This window comes from Phalacrocorax carbo, chromosome 25 (genome assembly GCF_963921805.1).
Source record: "Phalacrocorax carbo chromosome 25, bPhaCar2.1, whole genome shotgun sequence".
Lineage (NCBI taxonomy): Eukaryota > Metazoa > Chordata > Aves > Suliformes > Phalacrocoracidae > Phalacrocorax > Phalacrocorax carbo.
This window is the reverse complement of record NC_087537.1, coordinates 4,527,314-4,548,630: the sequence shown is the minus strand read 5'-3', so window position 1 is coordinate 4,548,630 and position 21,317 is coordinate 4,527,314. Positions and strand designations below refer to the sequence as shown.

General features: G+C 57.8%; 1 protein-coding gene across 1 annotated transcript in view; it reads left to right on the top strand.

The window, feature by feature from the left end:
* Window positions 1-15,757, top strand: part of MRC2 (mannose receptor C type 2) — a 29,504-nt gene extending 13,747 nt beyond the window's left edge. Inside the window, exons 6-30 of the mRNA XM_064473602.1 lie at window positions 3-146; window positions 707-895; window positions 2,035-2,189; window positions 2,442-2,549; window positions 4,918-5,033; window positions 5,153-5,301; window positions 5,424-5,641; window positions 5,886-6,028; window positions 6,448-6,550; window positions 6,663-6,801; window positions 7,091-7,126; window positions 7,463-7,623; window positions 7,938-8,005; window positions 8,240-8,340; window positions 8,460-8,605; window positions 8,964-9,078; window positions 9,161-9,324; window positions 9,541-9,649; window positions 10,154-10,392; window positions 10,475-10,643; window positions 10,840-10,989; window positions 11,269-11,388; window positions 11,762-11,941; window positions 12,358-12,384; window positions 12,924-15,757. Of these exons, the coding sequence (XP_064329672.1) occupies window positions 3-146; window positions 707-895; window positions 2,035-2,189; window positions 2,442-2,549; window positions 4,918-5,033; window positions 5,153-5,301; window positions 5,424-5,641; window positions 5,886-6,028; window positions 6,448-6,550; window positions 6,663-6,801; window positions 7,091-7,126; window positions 7,463-7,623; window positions 7,938-8,005; window positions 8,240-8,340; window positions 8,460-8,605; window positions 8,964-9,078; window positions 9,161-9,324; window positions 9,541-9,649; window positions 10,154-10,392; window positions 10,475-10,643; window positions 10,840-10,989; window positions 11,269-11,388; window positions 11,762-11,941; window positions 12,358-12,384; window positions 12,924-13,144 (3,470 nt within the window). The 3' untranslated portion in view covers window positions 13,145-15,757. The remainder of the gene's footprint in view (window positions 1-2; window positions 147-706; window positions 896-2,034; window positions 2,190-2,441; window positions 2,550-4,917; window positions 5,034-5,152; window positions 5,302-5,423; window positions 5,642-5,885; window positions 6,029-6,447; window positions 6,551-6,662; window positions 6,802-7,090; window positions 7,127-7,462; window positions 7,624-7,937; window positions 8,006-8,239; window positions 8,341-8,459; window positions 8,606-8,963; window positions 9,079-9,160; window positions 9,325-9,540; window positions 9,650-10,153; window positions 10,393-10,474; window positions 10,644-10,839; window positions 10,990-11,268; window positions 11,389-11,761; window positions 11,942-12,357; window positions 12,385-12,923) is intronic.
* The last annotated feature ends 5,560 nt before the right edge of the window (window positions 15,758-21,317 follow it).

The following is a 21,317-nucleotide window of genomic DNA, read 5'->3' as shown; positions in this document are numbered from 1 at the left end:
AGACCAGCCCGACAACCCCAGCGAGGAGAACTGCGGGGTGATCCGCACTGAGTCGTTCGGAGGGTGGCAGAACCGTGACTGTGGCATCGCCCTCCCCTACGTCTGCAAGAAGAAGCCCAATGCCACCGCCGACCCCTTCCTGACGGGTGAGCAGGGGGATGAGTAGCACCGGCAATGGGTGGCCCCGTATCCCAGCCAGATGCGCTCCCATCCTGGCATGGACATGGGATGCTGTCCAAGTGCCAGAACAGCCTGTGGGGATGCCCACAGGCATCTTGCCCGTGCCCTGGATGCGCAGAGCAGTGGTTGAGCTCCCCAGGGTTGCCTAGATTTGGAAAAAGTCCTCCCCAAGGGGCATCCCCCGGGAAGTGCTCGGTGCAATTACAGGTTGGGTGGTAGGGAAGGAATATAGAGCAGTGGGAGGTCCCCCGTGGTCCCCATGGGGTGGGATGCTCTCTGCTGTGCTCTGCCATCGCTCCTCTGCAAACAAAAGGGATTTTGTTTTGTCCCCAGAGCTCTAAAGCCACCACTGCCTGCGCCTTGCCATTGCGTGTTACGTTTTGGCCCTAGCCTTCCCACTGTTGCTTTGGCTTAGCCTCCTGACCACCCCTGTGGGACCGTGGTCCCCTCCCCATGGTCCCCTTGCTGCCAAGGAGAGGGTTGGAGAGGAGGACAGGAGCCCTTAGGCTGCCTTGTGTCCTGCCAGACTCGTGGTCGGAGGTGAAGGTGGACTGTGAACCCAGCTGGCAGCCCTTCCAGTCCAACTGCTACCGGCTGGTGGGAGAGAAGAAGAGCTGGCAGGAGGCGAAGAAGACCTGCCTGCGGAGCGGGGGGGACCTGGTCAGCATCCACACCCTCTCCGAGCTGGAGTTTGTCACCAAGCAGATCAAGCAAGGTAAGGGAGAGCCGCTGTGTCAGCAGCACCCTTCCCGTCCAGTTTTGGGGTCCACAGAAAGGTCACTTCTGTGTGATGGGGGCTGCAAAGTGGCTGTGAAGGGAGTGGAGACCCCAGGCTGGGAGGCCTTGGGCACACCCTCCATCCAGCAAATGGAAAAGCTGTTCCCATGAGCCTGCAGTGCCGAGGGAGAAAATACGCAGCTGCAGCTGGGAATGGCACTGCTCCCAGCTGGTTAATGTAGAAAAAGGTGGGAGAAGAAGTCCTGCTGGGCTTGCTGGAGGAGGCTGCGCCACTTACTGCTAAGTCTGCCCAGGACATGAGTGTCACTGCAGCAGGTCAGGCGAAGGCAGGATGCCTTTGGCATCCCAGGTTTCTCTTTCCAGTTCTGGTTTCATCCAGGTGTAATTGGCTTGAAGTTTCCCGTGTCGGGATGTGTCGGAGCTGAGATGGTACTTGGGAAGTTTCAGCCGAAGCCGTGATGCAGTGGTACAGGGAAGCACCCATGCCACTGTCCTCCGGTCCCTGCTTGTGCCACCCCCCACTAGGGTCACCCTGGGCTTGGGTTTTGCTGTTTCCGTATGAGTGCAGCCCCTCCGGCCAAAGTATGCGCTGCCGTGAGCCCACAGCCCAACCCTGCTCCGCAGAGGGAGGGCCTGGCAGTGACACCCACCACGGGGACATCGGGGGACCCACACGCCAGCAGGGACTGGGGAGGGGCTGGGACCTGAAGGGAGATAATGGTGAGGGAGGCAGGAGCCATAGGAGGGTGGAGGAAGGAGGGGGACATGCTGGTGCCCCCAGGCTGGTACCAGACTGGAATGGGATGGGAGGGAATGGTTGAAAACCATTAGCTCACTGGACCATTCTGCTGCTGCCAGCACCCCTCTGCAAACTGCTGGCAAATGTCCCTGTGTTTCCCCCTCTGAGGGTCCATCCTTGCGGGCAGGAGCTGCCCTGCCCTGCCCTCTCTTGCTTGCTGGCACCGCTGAGGTTAGAGGCTGAGCCCTGAGAAGGGTTTTGCCAGGTGTTTTGCAGAGACATGGTCCCATCCCGGGGGCTCGTGTCATGGGGGAAGTTTCTGCAAGGTTTCAGCCAGGCAGAGGGAATGTCATCCCCTGACCCTCCTGTCTCGGCAGACGTGGAGGAGCTCTGGATTGGCCTGAATGACCTCAAGCTGCAAATGAACTTTGAGTGGTCAGATGGGACACCTGTGAGATTCACCTACTGGCACCCCTTCGAGCCTAACAACTTCCGCGACAGCCTGGAAGATTGCGTGACCATCTGGGGACCGGTGAGAGCCCAGGGCAGGGCGCGCTGCAGCATCCTCATGCCCAGGGAAGGAAGGGATACCTCAAGGAGCATCTCCAGCTGGGGTTGAAGGTGTCTCATCCTGGCTGTTGGGATAGGGGGGGATCCAGCACAGCATCCTTGATGATTTGATGTAGGGAAGGAAAGTCTGTGGACCCAGCATGGGGGTGGATGGGCTGGGAAATTCCCCAGGCTGTCGGCTGGGCTCAGTCCTGCTCTTCTCCATCCTGTGCAGGAAGGGAGGTGGAACGACAGCCCGTGCAACCAGACCCTGCCATCCATCTGCAAAAAGCCCGGTCGGGTGAGCCAGGAGAAGGAGGAGGATGACCACGGGTGCCGAAAGGTGAGGGGGGCCTGGGGCAGGTGAGGTGGCTCTGGCAGCTCCATGGCTCTGCCTGATCCTCGGGGGTTTGGTGTCACAGGGGACCTCTCCCCAAAACCATTTCAGGGAGCCCCGATGAGCAGCACCCAGAGCTGCAGGTCTGTGCCTGGGGGCTGCCGGTGCAGCAGAGCGTCCCGGTGCTGCTGAGCCCCTCGCTTCTGTGGTTGCATGAGTCTGCGGGAAGAAATTGGGACAAAACACATGTCTCCATTGTCCAAGATCCCCCCCCTTGGGCTGGCTTAGTTGCCAGCAGGCACATTCATTTTTTTTTATCCCCTTGCCTCTTTCCATGCCAAAACCCGGCAGCGAAGCTGCTCCATGCAGGAGCCCCGCAGGACAGGGACAGCTGCCGGCTCCGCGGTGGCAGGGCTGCATTCTTTGGGCAGGATACAGACATTTTGGGGATATAGCCACTAAACCAGCGGGTTCTCCCCTGGACTCTGCTGTGCCTCAGTTTCCCCGCAGGGTTGAGGCTGCCCTGTTCCCACGCTTGCTGGGAAGGTGCTTTTGTGCCTCTTTGCAAAGCCTTCGAGCGGCGAGCCTGGCATCGCCGCCGCTCTTGAACGTCTCCCAGCATTTCAGCGCAAGCCAGCGTGTGCTCGCGCTCGGACTAGCAAGCAGCCCCTCCGGGCCGGCTCCCAGAGGTGCTGCCGGGCTGCGCAGAGACGAACCCCAGCAGCCGCTTGGCTCTGCACAAGCTCAGGGGGAGCACGGCAGCCAGGCGGGCTGGCACACCAGGCCAGAGTTGGGGGGCTGCCAGCCGGAGCCGGAGGAGGGCCGGTGTTGGCGGGTGCTGGGGACGAGGCGCTCGGTGGCAATGTGCCACTGCTACCCGTCTGCTTGTCCCCACAGCAGTCCTGAGGACTAACAGAATGTCCCCATGCAGATTTAACTCCCTCCTGCCTCTCCAGCCAGTCTTACCCTGGCCCTGGGTGCCCAGCAGAGAGATGCACCTGCTGGGAAACAAACTGGGAGTGATGAATGAACTGAGGAAAGACCTTTTCCCATCCTTCCTCCTCATCCTCAGCGAGGCCATTTTCCACCCAGATGCAGAGGCTGATGGAGAGGAGATAGCATCTTGCTCAGAGGATTGGCCCCAGTCCTCTCCAGCCACTATGCTGGTTTTTCTTGGTGCCTTCGCTGCTTTGCCTCCCCTTTTCCAAACGCCCTTTATGTTTAGAACAGCCTTAAAGGAAGCGATGGGAGATGGAGGTTTGGGCAATGGGGAAAGCAGAGATGGAGAGGGATGTGGGGGCATGCTGGGGTCAGGAGCTGGAGGCAGCAGCTGGGGTTGACGGTCCCTTTTTGGATTACAGAGGCTTGCTGTGGTGTTTGGTGTGTGGGAGAGTACCTGTGTGGTTTTAGTGATGCTGAGGCCCAGGGCTGGTTGGGGACCTCTCTGGGACCATCTGGACCCCTCTGGGGACATCGGGGACCTGCACTGTCCCATGCCGGGGCCCCTTGCCTGGCTGCTCAGGGGCATCCATGCTGTTCCCAGCTGACCCAGCCGGTGGGTCCGTACCTGGGTTTGCTAACTTTGGGGAAAGGCTGCAGGAGCAGGAGGTTGGGGACAAAATGGGATTGGGGGTCATTTTCCTCTTGATCTCCCAAAACTGCACTCCTGCTTCCCTCCCCACCATACTGACGATCCTGCAGATGGCACATGTCCCCCACTGTCCTTCCAATGCCTGGGAACGCAGGGGTAAAATCCCAGTGATGCTTCCTGCTGTGCCAGGAAGGGTCCCTGAGCCTGAGGCCACTTACCTCCCTGGCTGAGGACCTTTACCCTTCCCACCCCAGCTTGCTGTTCCATCACATATGTGTGTCCCCTCGCATATGAGCCCCCATGTCCCTCCCCGTGCTGCCGCTGGCAGCCCCAGGGCTGCCCCACTCCCTGCTCTGGCAGAAAACAGGCGCTATTGTGTCTCCAGCCCCAGAGAGGCTCCAACATCAACAAGACGGGGGATTAAAGCAGGCTGCGGTGGGACTCGCTCTGGATTCAGCCCCGCGGCGTATAGAGGAGGATTGTCTTCCCCTCCCCGCGCCCCGGCCGGGGCTGGACGTTGGCAGGGAGAGCCATTTCCCTGGCTTTGAAGCTGCCTGGGTGTTTGTTTTCCTTGCAGCCATGTCCTCTGGGGCTGGGGGCTTGTTAGAGCTCAAAGCTGAGCAGGGTCAAGCCGGGGAGGCCAGGGGCAGAAGACCTCCCAGGAGAAGGCGGAGGTGGTGGCAGGGAACGTGGGAAGTTGCTCTCGCCCCCTGGGTTCGCTCCCGTCCTTCTGGGGAGGGCTGGGGCGAGCAGTGGCGGACGTCCGGTGTCACCCATCCCCAGGGCTGGAAGTGGCACAGCCCCTCCTGCTTCTGGCTGGGCGAGGACCGTGTCACCTACAGCGATGCCCGCAAGATGTGCTCCGACTACGGCTCCACGCTGGTCACCATCACCAACAGGTCAGTGCCGCGCCGCTGGTGGGGGGTTTGCCCAAAACGAGCCCCCCCAAGGAGGGGCGTGACCCGACAGCTGGGCTTTGCAAGGGCTGGAGCATCGCCCGCTCTCGCCGCCCCTCCAGGTTTGAGCAGGCCTACGTCAGCAGCCTCATCTATGGCTGGGAGGGGGAGTATTTCTGGACAGCACTGCAGGACATCAACGAGACGGGTGCTTTCCGCTGGCTGAGCGGTGACGAGGTCACGTACACCCACTGGAACCGTGACCAGCCCGGTAAGGGGGCGGCCGTGGGAGGGATGGGGATGTCCCCTCCATGCAGGGTGGGTGCTGGCTCTGCCACCTGGCATGGTCTGACCCTAAGGCCGGCATCCTCCCTGCTCCCGTGAGCGCTCCAGGTTACAACAAGGGCGGCTGCGTGGCCCTGGCCACCGGCAGCTCCATGGGGCTGTGGGAGGTGAAGAACTGCAGCACCTTCAAGGCCAAGTACATCTGCCGGCAGAACCTGGGCACACCGGTCAACCCTGAGCTTCCCAGTCCCTACCCCACACCCAGCCTCACCGCTACCTGCCCCCCGGGATGGAGCTCCGACTCCAAGCTGCGTCACTGCTACAAGGTAAGGGGTACTGGGGGAGCTTGGCCTGGCCATTGTGGGGGTGCACGTGCCCCCCCACTGGTCGGGGGTGGGGAGTGAAGGAGCATGTTTTGGTGCTTCCAAAGGGCAGCCCAGACCCCACGAGCCTGGTTCGGGCTGGGTGGTGGCAGCATGCCCCGGGATGCTGCTGCCTGCGGGGTGGGGATGATGCTCTGCTCCTCTCCCGGTGCTGAGCCCCCTTCGCTGCCGGATCCTCCCTCCCCAGGTGTTTAACTTTGAGAAATTGCAAGAGAAGAAGACGTGGATCGCGGCTCAGGAGTTTTGCCGGGAGCTGGGAGCCCAGCTGCTCAGCCTGGGCAGCTACGAGGAGGAGCACTTTGTCGCCAACACCCTCAACAAGATTTTTGGGTGAGAGGCTGGCTGCGCCAGTGCATGTCCCGCTGCCCGAGCGTGCTTGGCATGAGCCCGCACCCCTCCCCGTGCTCTGGCACACGTGGATGGGTGGACGGGGCACGGACGGGGCTCTCTGGGCATGAACTTGTGTGCAGAAGGTGCATCGGTTGGTGTGGCTACACCGAAAAGGGGATGTGGGAGGAGTGCAGGAAATTCAGTGTAATTTGGGGATGGAGCTGGGGTTTAAAACTCCTTCAGCCCTGAGCCAGCACGCCTGTTATCCGTGCTCCTGCCTTTGGGTGTTGTGGGGACAGCGAGCTTTGAAAACAAGCGAAAAAAGGCCACATTATAAATATATATGTGTATACAAATACAAAAACCTCTGGTTTGGAGGAGGGTTGTGTTCTCAGCCTTCCCCCTGGCTCACCCCGCAGGGAGTCGGAGCCGGAGATCCACGAGCAGCACTGGTTCTGGATCGGCCTGAATCGGCGGGACCCGGCGGGGGACAGGAGCTGGAGGTGGAGCGATGGGCTGGGGGTGAGTCTGGGGAGGGGTTCGGAAAGATGACTCCAGTTTGCATTTGGGGTGCAGGGGGCAAATCCGGCGCTGGTGGAAATGCCCAACACCACCCATCTCTCTCGACCCCCAGTTTTTCTACCGCAACTTTGACCGCAGTAACTACGATGACGACGACATCCGGACCTGCGCGGTGCTGGACCTGGCCTCCCTGCAGTGGATGCCGATGCAGTGCGAAGCCCAGCTGGACTGGATCTGCAAACTGCCCAAAGGTACCCGGCAAAGGGGTCCCCAAACCCTTCAGCTTCCAACAACCCGGCAGAGGATGGGCTGCAGGATGGTGGAGCGGGTGCATGGGGATCCTCTGTCACCTCCCTTCCAAAGGTTGCACTTCTGTGGGAGGATGAGTCCTAATCAGGGGCTGGGAGAGGTGCTGTACATCCTGGGGGAATTCGGGAGGGCGTCTTGCCCTTGGAGCCCGTGGCCAGTTTGCAGGCAAGCTTCAGTGGGAGCATCCCAGCCCCGCATCCTGCTGACAGCCTCTCCTTGCCCTTTGGCCAGGTGCCGACGTGAAGGAGCCGGAGATCACGACTCAAGGTGCGTTGGCTCGCATGTTCTCCCCGGGTGTCTGCCAGCCTGTCGCGTGTGCGAGGCACAGTCCCTGCGGGGCATCCCTGCGGCGTTACCCGGAGGACGGATCCTGTGTAGCGTCGTAGGAGGGAGGGGAGCCCAGGCGTCCTGCTGCCCCTGGCTGCACAACATGGCTGCAGGGACTGCCTGCAGGGACTGGGCAGGATCAGGCCCCTCAGCTGCAGGAGAGGGGCAAAAGCAAAGCAGCCCAACCCGTGGGGGACCGAAGGACAGGGTGGGGGGCGCTGGCGGCTGCAGCAGGGGGTGGCACAGCCACGGCGTGACACCAGTCCCTGCCTGCAGGCAGCAAAGAGTGGGTCAAGTACCAGGAGGCCGAGTACAAGTTCTTCGAGCACCACTCGACATGGGTGCAGGCACAGCGCATCTGCAGCTGGTTCCAGGCAGAGCTGGCGTCGGTGCACAGCGAGGCTGAGCTGCGTTTCCTGGGCCAGAACCTGAAGAAGGTAGCAGGGGGACGGGGACCTCCCTGGGGGCCGATGGGCTCGGCTGCCTCCCCGGGCTGCTCCCTCCCTGGCTTCTTTCATCCTTTGCTGGAAGGACATTGTCTGGGGACAGCTGTGCTGTGCTGGGGTCACGATGGGTCTTGTGCGGTGGTGGCAGGTCCCGGTGCCTGTGTGCGGGTTTGGGGCTCAGCAAGGTGATGCTTTTTGCCGTGGTGCAAGCTGCAGAGGGGCTGCCCTTACCCGGGGTTGTCACAGTTGTCCCCAAGGACACCCGGTCCCTGCAGGGCACTGACGTGTCCTCTCCGGGCGTGCAGTTCTCCAGGGGCCAGGAGCAGCACTGGTGGATCGGGCTGCACACCTACGAGAACGATGGGAGGTTCAAGTAAGTTGGAGACCGAGCCATTGCGTCCGTGCATGTCCCCGTGCCACCATCCCCAGCTCTCAGAGTGCTGTGGCTCAGCGCCGGCTTTTCAGGGGTCTCATCCTGGGGTGCTGGGATGGAGGTTCCTCACCCAGGAGAGGGCAGTGGTGGGGCATGCTCCCAGTTAGTGCATGCAGCTGGTCCCGTTCCCCAAGTCACCGCTCAGCCTCATGCTCCCACCGGTGCCTTTCCCAGGTGGTCCGACGGGTCCCTCCTCAACTTCGTCTCCTGGGCGCCGGGCAAGCCCCGGCCCATCAACAAGGACAAGAAGTGCGTCTACATGACAGCGAGCAGAGGTGAGGGGCCAGATCCAGCCACGCTGGGGCTCTGGAGGGACTGAGGGCCACAGGCTGAGCAGAAACACCCCTACCCCAGTGCGGTGTGGGGGTCATGCCGGGCCTGTCGCTCCCTGCAGAGGACTGGGGGGACCAGAAGTGCCTGACAGCGCTGCCCTACATCTGCAAGCGGAGCAACGGGACGGCCACGAAGCCTTCCCTCCCGCCGCTGCCTGCTCCCGCGAGCGGGGGCTGTCCCCGTGGCTGGTTTCCCTTCCTCAGCAAGGTAGGGATGGGGTGGAGAGGGGACAGAGAGGGGATGGCCGCCTCCTGGCCCCGCCACCAGCGCGGCCAAGGCAGAGGTGGGGGTGGTGCTGAGAAACAGTGCGGTAGGGCGGAACGCATGCACATGCTTTGGGGGAACTACTGGGGGCTGCATGCGCTGGGATGTGGGAGAGGTGTAGCATGGGATGTGGGAGCAAGAGGGTGGGGGGCTGATGGGGTCAAGGTTGCAAAAGGGAGAAGGAGCGTTGGGGCAGAATGGGGCTGCAGAGGGTGGGTGAGTGGGGAGGGTGCAGGGTTCGGGGCGGGGGGGGTCAGTGCAGCTGCACCCCCTGGACTCTCCCGCGTCCGGGCTCGTGCAGTGTTTCAGCTTCAATGGCCGTGACAAAGCTGAGATAGTGAAGTGGCCAGAGGCGAAGCAGGCGTGTGAGAGCCAGGGCGCCGTCCTGGCCACCATCGCCAGCCCCCTGGAGCAGGGTAGGTCCCCCCAGCCCCCACTGCCCCCGCTGGCTTGGGACCTGCCAGGGGTGGTCCTCAGCGCCTCGCCCGTCGCTTGCAGCTTTCATCACGTCCATGCTGCCCAACATCTCCTTCGACCTCTGGATCGGCCTCCACGACGCCCAGAGGGAGTTCCAGTGGGTGGAGGGCGAGCCGCTGCGGCACGCGAGCTGGGCGCCCGGCGAGCCCTCGGGCTGCAGCGCCTCCAGCCCCCGCGACAAGCCGGTGAGCGAGACCCTCCCCGTAGCATCCCCCATCCCCTGGGAAGCTCTCAGCCCCATGTCCCACCATGAGGATGGAAGGTTTTAGCATGCCGGGGTGACTCTCTGAAGGCAGAGCAGGATCTGGCCCTGTAGGGTGGGTGTCCCTGGGGTGGAGGTGTCCGTGGGGGTGGGATGGTGACGCTAAAGGCAGTGCTGACCTTGCGGCTTGGCTGTGCAGACCAACTGCGTGGTGGTGTGGCACGGCTTGCCCCCGCACTTCACGGGGCGCTGGGACGACCGGAGCTGCCTGGAGGAGAAGCACGGCTACATCTGCCAGCAGAGCATAGGTAGTGGGGGGACGGGGGGATGGGGAGACAGCCCCAGCCTCTGCTTGGTGGGGTCCTCCCACCACTGCCCTGGTGCCCCGTGCTGTGGTGGGGCTGTGGCCAGGGAGCCTGGGGTGATGGGCTCGGCTCGCGGGGAGCTCAGGGTGCTGGGGCAGCTTGGGGACATGGGCTAGACTCGGCAGCGGTGGGGAGTCCCTGGTCGCAGCAGTCTGTGGGGCACCCCGGAACCTGTGCACATTAGCCTGGCTCTGCAAGTCCCATAGGGACGTGCATCGATGGGCAGCCCCAAGGTGGGGATGGCACTGGGGTGTCACTGCTCGTCACCCCTGGGCATGTGGCTTCTCTGCCCTCCCCAGTTGCACCGGGATGTCCCCAGATGCCCATGCCCTGTGCACAGCGCTGCCAGGGACACCCCAGCTTGGGGGAGTGATGGACAAGGGGGTGACCCCCTGGGATGTGGGAGTGTCCTCCGTACCCTCTGACCATGTCTCTTTGCTCCCCCAGACCCGTCCCTGAGCCCCGCGCGGACGCCGTACCCCCCCTCGCCCACCGGCACCCTCTTTTACCACAACAGCACTTACCGCATCCTGCAGAAACCCCTCAGGTGGCATGAGGCGCTGCTGCTCTGCGAGACCCTCAACGCCACCCTGGTCACCATCCCCGACCCCTACAGCCAGGCGTTCCTCACCCAGGCCGTCAGCAGCCTGCGGGCTCCGCTCTGGATTGGGTTGGCCAACAACGAGGTGAGGGAAGGGGGCAGGTGCCTGGGGCGGGGGTCCCCAGGGGGTTGTGGAAGCCCCCCAGCTTCTCTCCTCGGTTCTCCAGGGAGGCCGGAGCTACTCATGGCTGACAGAGGAGAACCTCTTCTACGCCAACTGGCAGGACGGGGAGCCCCAGCAAGTTGCCGGCTGCTCCTACATGGATGTGGACGGGAGCTGGCGCACGGCCGGCTGCGACACCAAGCTGCAGGGGGGCATCTGCCAGCTCCGAGCAGGTGCTGGCCAGGGCGGGCGCGGGGCTCAGCGGGAGGCGGACTGGGGGGGCAGCACCAAAGGGGTGGAGGTGGCATCCCACTGGGGACTTTCTGGAGCTCTGTGTGTGTCACTGCGGGGCTGGGTGTCCCAACCTGCTACGGGACTGTGACGCACTGTGCCCCCACACCCACCCCCAATGCACCGTGTGGTCCCCAGGTGCCCCCCGCACACACAAGTGGAGCTACAGCGGCAGCTGCCCCAAGTCGCTGGAGGACTCGTCCTGGATCCCCTTCCGGGACCACTGCTACACCTTCCACATGGAGATCACCCTGGGGCAGAAGGACGCCATGAGGAGGTGCCAGAAAGGTACGGGGGGGGCTGTGGTGGCCGGAGCAGGGTGACGCACCCTTGGAAATGGAAGAGGATGGGTTCCCCAGAATGCCTGTGAGTGCATGAATGGGACCCCTGTCCCTGCACCCATGTCCAGCCTTGGTCAGTCATTGCCTTCTCCTTGTTGTTACGTGTTGGTGTTCCCCAATTCCCACGTGGTTTGTGCGTGGTTCCCCAGCTTTGTCCTCTCGGGCGCTGCTTCCAAGCTCCATCCTTCGAGCTCTGGTATCTTCCCTGACACTCCTTCTTCTGCAGTCGGTGGTACGGTGTTGTCCATCCAGGATGAGATGGAAAACGTCTTCGTGTGGGAGCACCTCCAGGAGTACGAGGGCCCGTCCAAGGGTGCCTGGCTGGGCATGACCTTCAACCCCAAAGGTACGAGGGAAGAAACAAGGTTTTATCCCCCTTAGGCAACACCATGAAGTCCCATCAGGTCTGCAGCGAGCAGAGGAAGCTCTTGGTGGTGGCAGCAGTGTGGGCGAGTTATGCCACGGTGTGACCAGGAGCGCCATTGCCTCAGGCCATGCTGGACATGCCATGTGTGTCCTCCACTGGCTTGGTAGGATGGGAGCAGTGGCATTCAAGCCCAGAGCCTCCTCCAAGGTGCTGGAGCCTGCAGGTTCAGGAAGGTGCCCTGCAGCCCCTGGTCCTCCCTGTCACACCTCTCATCACTCCGTCACACCTCCCTGTGCTTGTTGAACTGGGGCAAAAATGGGGCTTCTCCAGACCTAATTCTTCCATTTCCCAGGTGGCACCTTGGTTTGGCATGACAACACCGTCGTGAACTACTCCAACTGGGGCCAGCACGACACGGGGCCCAGCATGCTCAGCCAGAACAGCTGCTACTGGATCCAGAGCAGCAACGGCGTGTGGCGCCTGGGCTCCTGCACCAACGTCACCATGGGGGTCATCTGCAAGATCCCCCGAGGTAGGAGCCCCTCTGCTCCCCGAGGTGCCTGGGCTGATGTGGGGTCAGCTGGGGGTCTGGGCAGGGAGCTGCAGGGCAGAGCTGTGTCCCGCTGGCAGCACCAGCCCCTAGTGATGGGTAATTCCAGTGCAGGGAGATAGTAGGGGCTGGTGCTGGGGTCTGCAGGCCCCCGCTGGGCTCAGTGGAGTTTGGGTGGGCTGTGCACGTCTCGGTGGCTGAGTCAGCACCTCGGGGCAGGATGAGGCTGGTGGGGTGGTGGTGGAGCAGAACCAGAGGATCCCTGCAGCTGTGCATCACCCAGCATCTGCATGGGGTGGTGCTGGGAGGAGCGGAGGATGCGGGACCAGTGGTGCTGGTGCTGGGCAGAGGGGAGGGTGCCGTGGCTGTGCACTCATCTGTCTGTGTTGCCATTGCAGTGGAGGAGAGCAGCTTTTCCAGGGCAGGTGAGTGGCACCGCTGGCCCGGGCACAGCACCAGGACCAGGAACTGGAACTTCGGGGCTGTGCTGCAGCCTGGGTTGTATTAATACAACCAGAGAAATGGTGTTTGTGGGTCAGAAAACCCATTTCCAGGTGGCTTTGGCCCTGGGTTAGGAATCCCCAGCAGCAGGAGCCATTCCTCCATGGAGGAGTGTGTCTGGCCAGCCCCTTGCTGAGCTCTCCTGCCCTTGCCCACACTGCCTGGCCAGGCTGGGAGACGGACACCGTCTTTGCTGGTGGAATCCCAAAGGTCCATCCCAGGCAGCTGCCAGATGTTCACGCACATCAGGAGCATCCCAGAGAGGCTGCCCAGCCCTGGGAGCTCTGCCATGGGGAGGATGTCCCCAAAACACCAAAGCAGACTCCAGTCCTGTGCTGCTCTGACCCATCCTCCCCGAGAGCCCCTGTCCGGCTGGAGAACCCACCAGCCAAAGCCCCTCTTGCGGGACGGGACAGTGGGAGGTGGCAGGCTGTGCTTCACCGGCCTTTTCCCCTCCCTGCAGCTCTGCCGGAGAACACGACGGCCATCACGGTGGTGGTTCTGTCAACGCTGGCGCTGTGCGCCATGCTGGGTGTCGCCGTCTACCTGTACAAGCGCCGGCGGAGTGCGGAGCGGGGCGCCTTCGAGAGTGCCCGCTACAGCCGCACCACCTCCAACCCCAGCGAATCCGCCGAGAAGAACATCCTGGTGTCGGACATGGAGATGAATGAGCAGCAAGACTAACGGCAGGGGGGATGCTGGGGACGGGGGCCTGGGGAGGGGGGGAGGACGGAGAGCATCACACACGCTATCCCCATGGCACACGGGGCAGGGGCGGCAGCGGGACCGTTGCAGCAGGGCAGAGAGAGGAGCTGGGGTCAGGATTGGGGTCCCTCTGGCTTCACAGGTCGCTGCCGCCACCTCCGGGCTTGTCCCCGGCTGCCAGGAATTTGCCTGCAGCGGCCACGGAGGCAGTTTCAGGGCTAAAAAGTTTCAAGGAAAGTTGTCCCCCACCTCCAGTTCAAGAGCTTTCTGGTGGCATGAACAGGCTCCGAGACACCTTCCCCTTGGGAAAAGTCAAGTGCGGGCATTCAAGGCCCTGCGACGGGCTCATTCCCCCCAGGAACTGAGCCGCTGTCTGAGAAGACATCCTCCTGGGCAAGAGGTCTCTAAAGCCAATCTACCTCCCCTCCGCACGCAGTGGCGAGAGCCCTGCCGCCCCCCCATCCCCACCATCGTGCCGCTCTTCCCCTCCTCGGCCTCGTCCCCCACCTCCGGCAGAAAGCAGTGGAGACGCCGTTGCAGCGATCCGAACGTGGACCCCCTCAGCATCAGTGATGGGACCCCCCTCTCCTCCCTGGCACATCCCTAGGGCTGCATCCAGCCCTGGTGAGGCTGCAGCTGCTCCCCCAGGCTGGCAGCCAGAGCCCGCCCCGCTTTCTGTTACTTTGGTGTGTGTGTCCCCCAAATAACTGCACGTGATAGCACCGTAGCAAAGCACTGGCCAGGCTCCCCGGCAGGAGCATCCTCGGCACCCCAGGCTCCGCCGGAGGAGCTGGGTGCCACGGCACAAAGCGCTGCCGGAGAGCCGGGGCCACCGTCCGTCCCTTGCCGGGCAGGGGCGGCGCGGGGCTGGGGGTCGCTTGCCGCTGGTTGCCTTGTTTGGGCCAGAAGGATGTCAGGGCTGTAGGGTGGGGAGCGGTTTGGAAGCTTTGGTGGTTATTTTGAAAGTTTGGTGGTGGTTGGTTTGGTTTTTTTTAAGGAAACGATAGCTTTTTTTGCTATACTGTATTGAGTGCGTGCTGAATATATACGTTCTTTCACACAGCTGGCTGGGGTGTTTGTGGTTGCCTGTTTTACGTGTAGGGTGTAGCGGAGGAGGAGGAAGGCGGTGCGGGGCTAAGCCCCTGCCTGGATTTAGAGCTGTGCAGGAAGGAGCGGGGGTGCCCAGGGCTGAGCCATCGTCCTCCATCAGCTGTCTGCAGCAGCATCCCCGTGCCAGGGTCAGGACGAGGATGCCTGGAGACAGCGAGAGACATTCAGGCCCCGAGGGGGGTTCCCTGCTGGGAATGGGACCCAAAGAGCCCCTTAGACCTCTGAAGTGGGGCAGCACAGCCCCTACAAGAGATGTTGCATTTAGCCCTCTGCCTCCGAGGCTCGAGTTGGTTTTTTTTTTTGTTGTGATGACAACGGGAACTAGCTAATTTTTGTTACTCTCCTTTTTTGACACCTGTGTGGATTTTAAAATCTGTTGATTTCACTTAAGCTGGACATTAAGTGTTTAAGAAACTGTTGGGGGGGTGGGATGGGGAAACGGGATCATTGGGGTTTTGTTTACTTTTTGGCAATGTCCAAAAGCTGCCACAACGTTTCAGGGCAAGCGAGAATCTGGAGCGCACAGAGCTGCCCCGGCTCCGTTTCTCTCTCTTGGCTTTCTTTGCATTTATCTTCTGAGGTCCTTTCTGGTTTGGAGCTGTTGATTTTGTCCATGGGCCCATGGCTTCCCAATGTGGGTGCCGGATCCTGAAAAGCTTGAGCGTGAATTCCTCCTCCTCCCCAGCGGGCGTTGATGCACCAAGCAGGAAGCTTGGAGTGCGCTGGCATCCCTGCTGCGGGGATGGTTGGAGTAGCAGGAGGGATGCTGAGCTGGAAGCTGTGCTGGTGGTGGGGATGGAGGTCCTGCATTAGCTCCTCCTGGATGAGCAGAGCTGTTAGGAAGTCCTAAAAAATAAAGGTTGAGGTTAGGATTTGTGGGAAGGCGTGGGCGAAGGGCGGTGCTGAGGTTGAGGAGCGCAGCCCCGCGGGGTTGGGGCTCATTTGGAGAGGCGCATGAGCGCCCGGGCCAGGTGGGCGCAGGGAAGCACGGGGGTGCAGCTGGGACGGCGGTGGCGAGTGGCGCCGGAGGAAGGCCCGTACCGCAGAGAGGCGGGGGGTGCGGGGGGTTAGGAGGGAGGTCGTAGCCGCGCAGGAGGGATCGCGCCCGGCTTTCGCACAGCCCTGCTGGGAACACCTTGTCTGAGAGTTTCTTTTTTTTCTCTCTCTTGATTAATTTGTTCTCTTTTATTTTTCTTCTTTGCTTTCAAGAAAAGACATCTGTACAGTCTAGGGGAAATTTTGTATGACAAGAGTTTTGTCAGCTGTCGGCAGTGATCAGGATTATGGGGAAAAACGCATATATGGTTAAGTGGCATCTCCTATCACCATTAGAATAATGTGAAGAATTGCTTACAAGGACCCTGTCAATTATATATATATATATATATATAAAATATATATATATAGTTTTGCATTTTTTTACTCTCTGTGGTTTGTAAGATCCTTTTAGAAGCTTGGAAATAAAATTTCCTTCCCCACCTATTTTCTTCTTTTTTTTTTTTTCTTCCTTTTATTTGGGAAACACAAAACTTGTCTTTCCCTGTGTCCCTAACAAGTAGCAAACATACAGCTGAAATGGCACCTACCTGTCTCTAGCAGGGGAGGCTCAAAGACTGCCCAGGTGAGGGCGGGGGGTGTTGTATTAATTCCTGGCTGTGCTTGGTTGTGTGTCCCGCGGGTAAGGTGGCTCTCCTCTGCTGGTTGTTCACAAGAGTCGGCTGGAGGGAGGCGGCGAAGGAGAGTGGGCAACGCTTGCTTGCGGGTGACTCCTGAGTTCGGGGAAGGTGCCGGATCGAGCAGGGTCCTTGGAGAAGCACTGAGACTTCTGTTTCTCACCGGGGCTGGGAGGTGGGGCGGTAATCCAGCTGGAGCTGCTCCGTCCCCTGGCCGGCTGCAGCGGTCCTAGGCGCTGCTGGTGGAGGAGGGCTGCGGGGGCGAGCTGCACCGAAGCCCTTGCACAAGAGCACTTCTCCAGCAGCGAGGTGGGCAGCGTCCTGCTGGCACGGAGCGGGGGCATCGCGGCGGGGGCAGCCGCCGGCAGCGCTGCCGCACACGAGGCTTCCCGCTGCTCGCACCGCACTCCCACAGGGTGGTATTTTCTCGCCTCCCTCTGCTTCGGGGCTTCCCCCCATCCCTTCAGTAGCCTGGGGGTGCGCGCACCCACTGCCCCCTTCCCTGGGGGACGGACCCAGCGCCCTCCCCGCTCCGCCACCATGCTGACGTGGTTGGGAGAGGTGAGTGCTCAGCAAGGTCTCCCTCGGGTTTGCCGGAGCCATTTGGTTTTGCCTTTCATTTGGTGCTTGGAGCAGAAGCTCTCAGGATGCCTTTGAAGGAACAGATGATTCTTCTCTTCTGTTTTTCACCTGAGAGGTGAGAGGAGCCGGGGGGGCAGCGAGGGCTGCTCCGTTTAATTGCAAAGAGCAGTGGAAATAATGCTGAGCGACGCGGCGCTGCAGCGGGGAAGGGGCACTCGAGTCGGCCTGGTTCTGGAGCTTAAACGCTCTCGGGGTGACCCGACCTGAATTCAGGTATGCGGTTTCTCTTCAAAGGAAGCCCCGTGAAACTTGCACTGTGGATGTTAAACAGTGAAGTGCAGAATGCACTTTCTTTTTTTTTTAGTTTAAAATAAATGCAGCCTTTAGAGAAAATAGTAATTTGTAGTAACCAAAGGCCCTTTCTCATGCAGATGAGGAGTCTCCGCCTTTTATCTGCTCTTCCAAACTAGTTGAGGACATCCGTTTTAAGGGAGTCATTAGAAAATTCCATGAGGTCTGGTTCAGGCTGGATTCATCTGGAGAAGGATATGAAATAGGCTCATTATTTTCATCACCTTTAATTTCCCTACTGACTACTTAGGTATCAGGCAGAGGGAACACCTCCAAGGCTGGCAACTAGGACACTCCAAAATTAGCCATTGGCAGGTGCGCTTCTTGCCAGCCCCTGGTCTGTGGACTGGTGGCAAGGGTTTTGAAGAGGAATGTTGGTTTTATTTTCAGGAGGAATTTATAGTGTACCCAAGGAATACAGCACACCTCACCTAGACTCCAAGGTGGGCTTCCTCTAATAGATCCGAATCACCCTGGGCTGCAGGCATGGCCTTAGGCTCCCGTTGTAGTCAGCTCTGATGCGCTGGCTGGGCACTAGTAGGTCTGAACTGGGGCAGATGAACGGTGACCTAAAATGCTCTTTTCCCTTGAATAAAAAGAAGCAGCCCGGGGCAGCTAGCTGAGCTGCAGTGTCTACATCACACCTGATGTTAGGTGAGCAGAATACTGCCCTAAGAGGCTAAGGCCTTCCATTTTGCCTGCGCTGATAGGTAAAGGCAGACCTAAGCTGCTTAGGACTTGCTCATCATCTGCGTTGGATACTTTTAGCTCTGCACCGAGATGGTCCCAGTATTCAGAGTGCGTGGGAAGTGCTGAAATATATTTGGGAGCCTTACAGAGAAGCAGCTGTGCCACGCTTGGCTCTTTTAGAGACACACTGGCTGTTTTGACTATAAGCTATAGCAAGCAGCATGCACAGAAAGGGTGAGGAGTGGGCTGGGCTGAGCTGCCCTTTACCACTCGGATCCGACACAGCAGTGTTTGTGGAGGTGAGAATTCAGTGGTAAATGTTCAGGAAAAGGAAAGCGCTCAGTGGCTGTAGCATAGCAAGTATCAGGGCTCCTCAGAGCCGCTGAATGCACTCGGCATGTATGGACTGTGACCGGTAGACACTGGCTTTTTGAAGCAAATTGCAGTTGGCAGCTGTTTTCATTTCACCCCATAGTAAAAACCGCTATGCTGAAAAGAACCAGTTTGTGCAAAACGAGTAACCACAAGATCTTTGTTTCCTCATTCCCAGAATCTAGGAGTAAGTCTGACTCAGAAGTTATTCATCTTTGCTGGATGCAAATGTTGGAATGCAATGGTCTGTGAATACAGTGTCTGCTTAGTAAGTAATTTTGTTCAGGAATAATCGCAGATATGCTAGGTACCCTTCACGTGGGGTGGTTATCAGTCATATGATCATGTATAGTTCATGTTTAATAATTACCTCCCAATCCACGCAGCATAGTTTGTAAGGACCAACTTGGAGACTAGCGGGCACAGCCACGCACGCGGCTCAGGTTTCCAGTGCCAGACGATAACCAGCACAGTGTTAGCAAGCAGCACAGGGGATATTAAGTGCCTTAAAACTTGCAAAATTATACCCTCTCATCACACACACTAAAAGGAATTATAATTTATTAAGTAATATGTTTCAAGTTGATGTGGAATTGAGAAGTTAGGAAATGTGTTAATCGGACAAGAATTCAGAAGGTTCATGTACAACTCTAGCATAGCTTATAAGAATTTATGCAGCAAATTTGTACCAATCCGTCCAATTTTTTGCAATTATACAAATACCCCAGGCTTCTTGCCGTACAGAACAGTGAAGCCTTCAGGCTCCTTCCTACCTTTGCTTCCAAACAGCAGCAGTATTTTCTAGTTGCTTTGCATGGACTCAACTCAAGCGTCTTTGTGTGTCAACATTCAAGATCTGAGCAACTGGTTTTCTTCTGCCTTCATTTTCCCCTCTAAAAAAAAGGGAAAAACCCCCCTTGTTGAGGCCATGCTAGCTGTTAAAGAAAGAGGACATTAAATACAAGGAGTTTACCGAAAGTTCATCCCACTCAAGCTGAAGGCGATGCACTCCATGGTTTGTTGTCATGTGCATTCAATCAATGGCTGTAAAAGTGTGCGTCGGCCCTTTTGGCTGTAAGCTGTGCACAGGATCACGCCACTCCGCAAGCTCAAGCTCTAATCAGAAGAAACCTCAGAAGCAAAGAATGTCAGCGTTATATGTGACTCGAGACACACAGTAAAGGAACCACAGGCATCTCCATAGCTTGTGATTTTAAAGGTTAAAGGAGGTCGGTTAAACCCCCAGCTTACTAGGCAACTGTTTCCAATTAGGTGAGGCGGGTTTAGGGCATAATCAATAGAAATGCCATGTTGACTTCACTACTAGTTACCTTGACCTATGGTCTTTTCAAGTAATTAGCAGTCAGTGTTTGGACTTTTAAAGACATCAGTAGGACTACAAAAAGGATTGCATGACACAAACACACTTGTTTTGGCTTTAATTAAAGTAGGGAAAAAAGTAGGGCTATTAAAAAAAAAAGCAATGAAAAGGGTACTCAGTATAAAGGCCTCTTGGTGGAACTCCAACGTCATGAGAGTTTTATCTGTTTTTCTCAGAGTCAGGAGCCGTAAATGAAGAAGGGTGTTTTAGAGTACCTTTTGTCATCAGCAAGAAAAATACTAACTGCACTTAAAAAGATGAGGTGCCACTGCTCGCTTTCTCTTACGCTTGGAAGGAGAGACCAATTCCTGACCTCTTGTTCTGCTTGCCAGTTATCTGCCCTGCCAGCGGGCTGCTCTGCTCTCAGAGGCCCCTCTGCAACCCCTTCTGGACCCAGTTTTGCTGCCCATCCACGGATTCTACAGCTTCCCCAACATTCGGAAGATATTTATGAGCTGCCAAAGCCATCAGATTTGCACAGTTTGAATTATTGTGGGGAAAGTACGGTAAGGTAGAAAGTATGGTCCCCTCATTGGACAAAAACATCTTCTAAATGCTGTGGAAATCACTCGAGTGCCCAGTGCCTCGGCATCTTTTTTTTCAAAAATGGACATTTTGTAATTCTTAGGGTACTGTTGTTAAGTTTTGATATGTGGAAAACCTTTTCAAGTCGCTGGTTGCAAATCATGCAGCGTCCTGCTGTCTTAGGTTACCTTGGGTATTAATTACAGTACAGCTGAAAGTGCAGGTTTCTTTTTGATTGGTTTGTCAAATCTATAGCGTGTGATTTGTTAACTCTTAAATACCATATAAGAAGTAGATTTGGTCTGTTCAATAAGATAACTAGCAGATGTATTTCTTCTGGGGACTGTGCTGGCACAGTGGCCACGGGGGGGGTAATGCGAAACAGAAAGCATGCAGGAAGGTCTCTTTAGAAGCGACACGATCACTAATTAATTAAAATGTCTGCTTCAAAGCATGGGTTTATATTCCAAGGAGTGTGTCAGCATAAGCGAGTAAATTGCTGTTTCTCAGCGCGCGGCACTATTCCGCTCTGGGCCGGCTGGATTGCGGCTGCCCTCGCGAATCCTGCTGGGGCGAGGAATTGCTCGGTGCTGGAACTAAGCAGCCAGACAGAGCCTGGGAAACCCTGGGCTGTAACTAGCCAAGCAGTTACTAGGTGTCACTGTAGCCCCAGCTGACAGAACTGAACGAGCCCTCTTTGGCAAAAACCCATGGAAGTGGAAGCAAGTCCAACAAAGGAACAAAACTCGCTCCGGCTGAACGAGGTTTGCCATGAGAATATTAGCTGGGTTATAAACGTAAGGTCTGAAGCCTTCCTCTAGAATGAAATAAGTCATTTAGCAGCGCTCCCAGGCATTGCAGGTCTTTTACAGCCTGTTTATATGCGGTATTTTTCCCGTAACTGGCATGCTGGAAATCAGAGAAGCCTTTCTTTAGCAGCAGCAGCAGCACGATTTTGTAGCTCATCATCAGCTCCCCGGTAAACGGATCTGCAAGACAACAAACACCTGCCATTCACTGGTAAAATGTCTGTTTAAAATATGCATTCTCATATGGTCACTAATCTTGGCCAATGAAATGTAATAGGAGCTAGGAGGTGAAGGAAAAGTGTCTGACTTGGCCGAAGGAAGCAATTTCACATCTCTGGAGAATATTAACACGCTAAGGTTAATAAATGATTTACCAGACAAAGTTTCCTTAGCCTTTTATTTCCATTTTATTTCTACCTTTGAGAGAAATACAAGTCCCTCCTATTGGCTGAGGGACCAGAGTCCCTGTTCCGTAATGCAATTCAGCAAGCATTTACATCAGAAATGGGGAGTTAATCTCTTCTTAGCCAATAATCGTTGTCTACACAACTTATCTAAATGTGAGGTTTACTTTGTTTAAATACCCATTACAAAATCAGAGTTGAGACAAAGAAGAATATCTTTGTAATGGAAAATGGATAAAATATCTCGGTAATGGA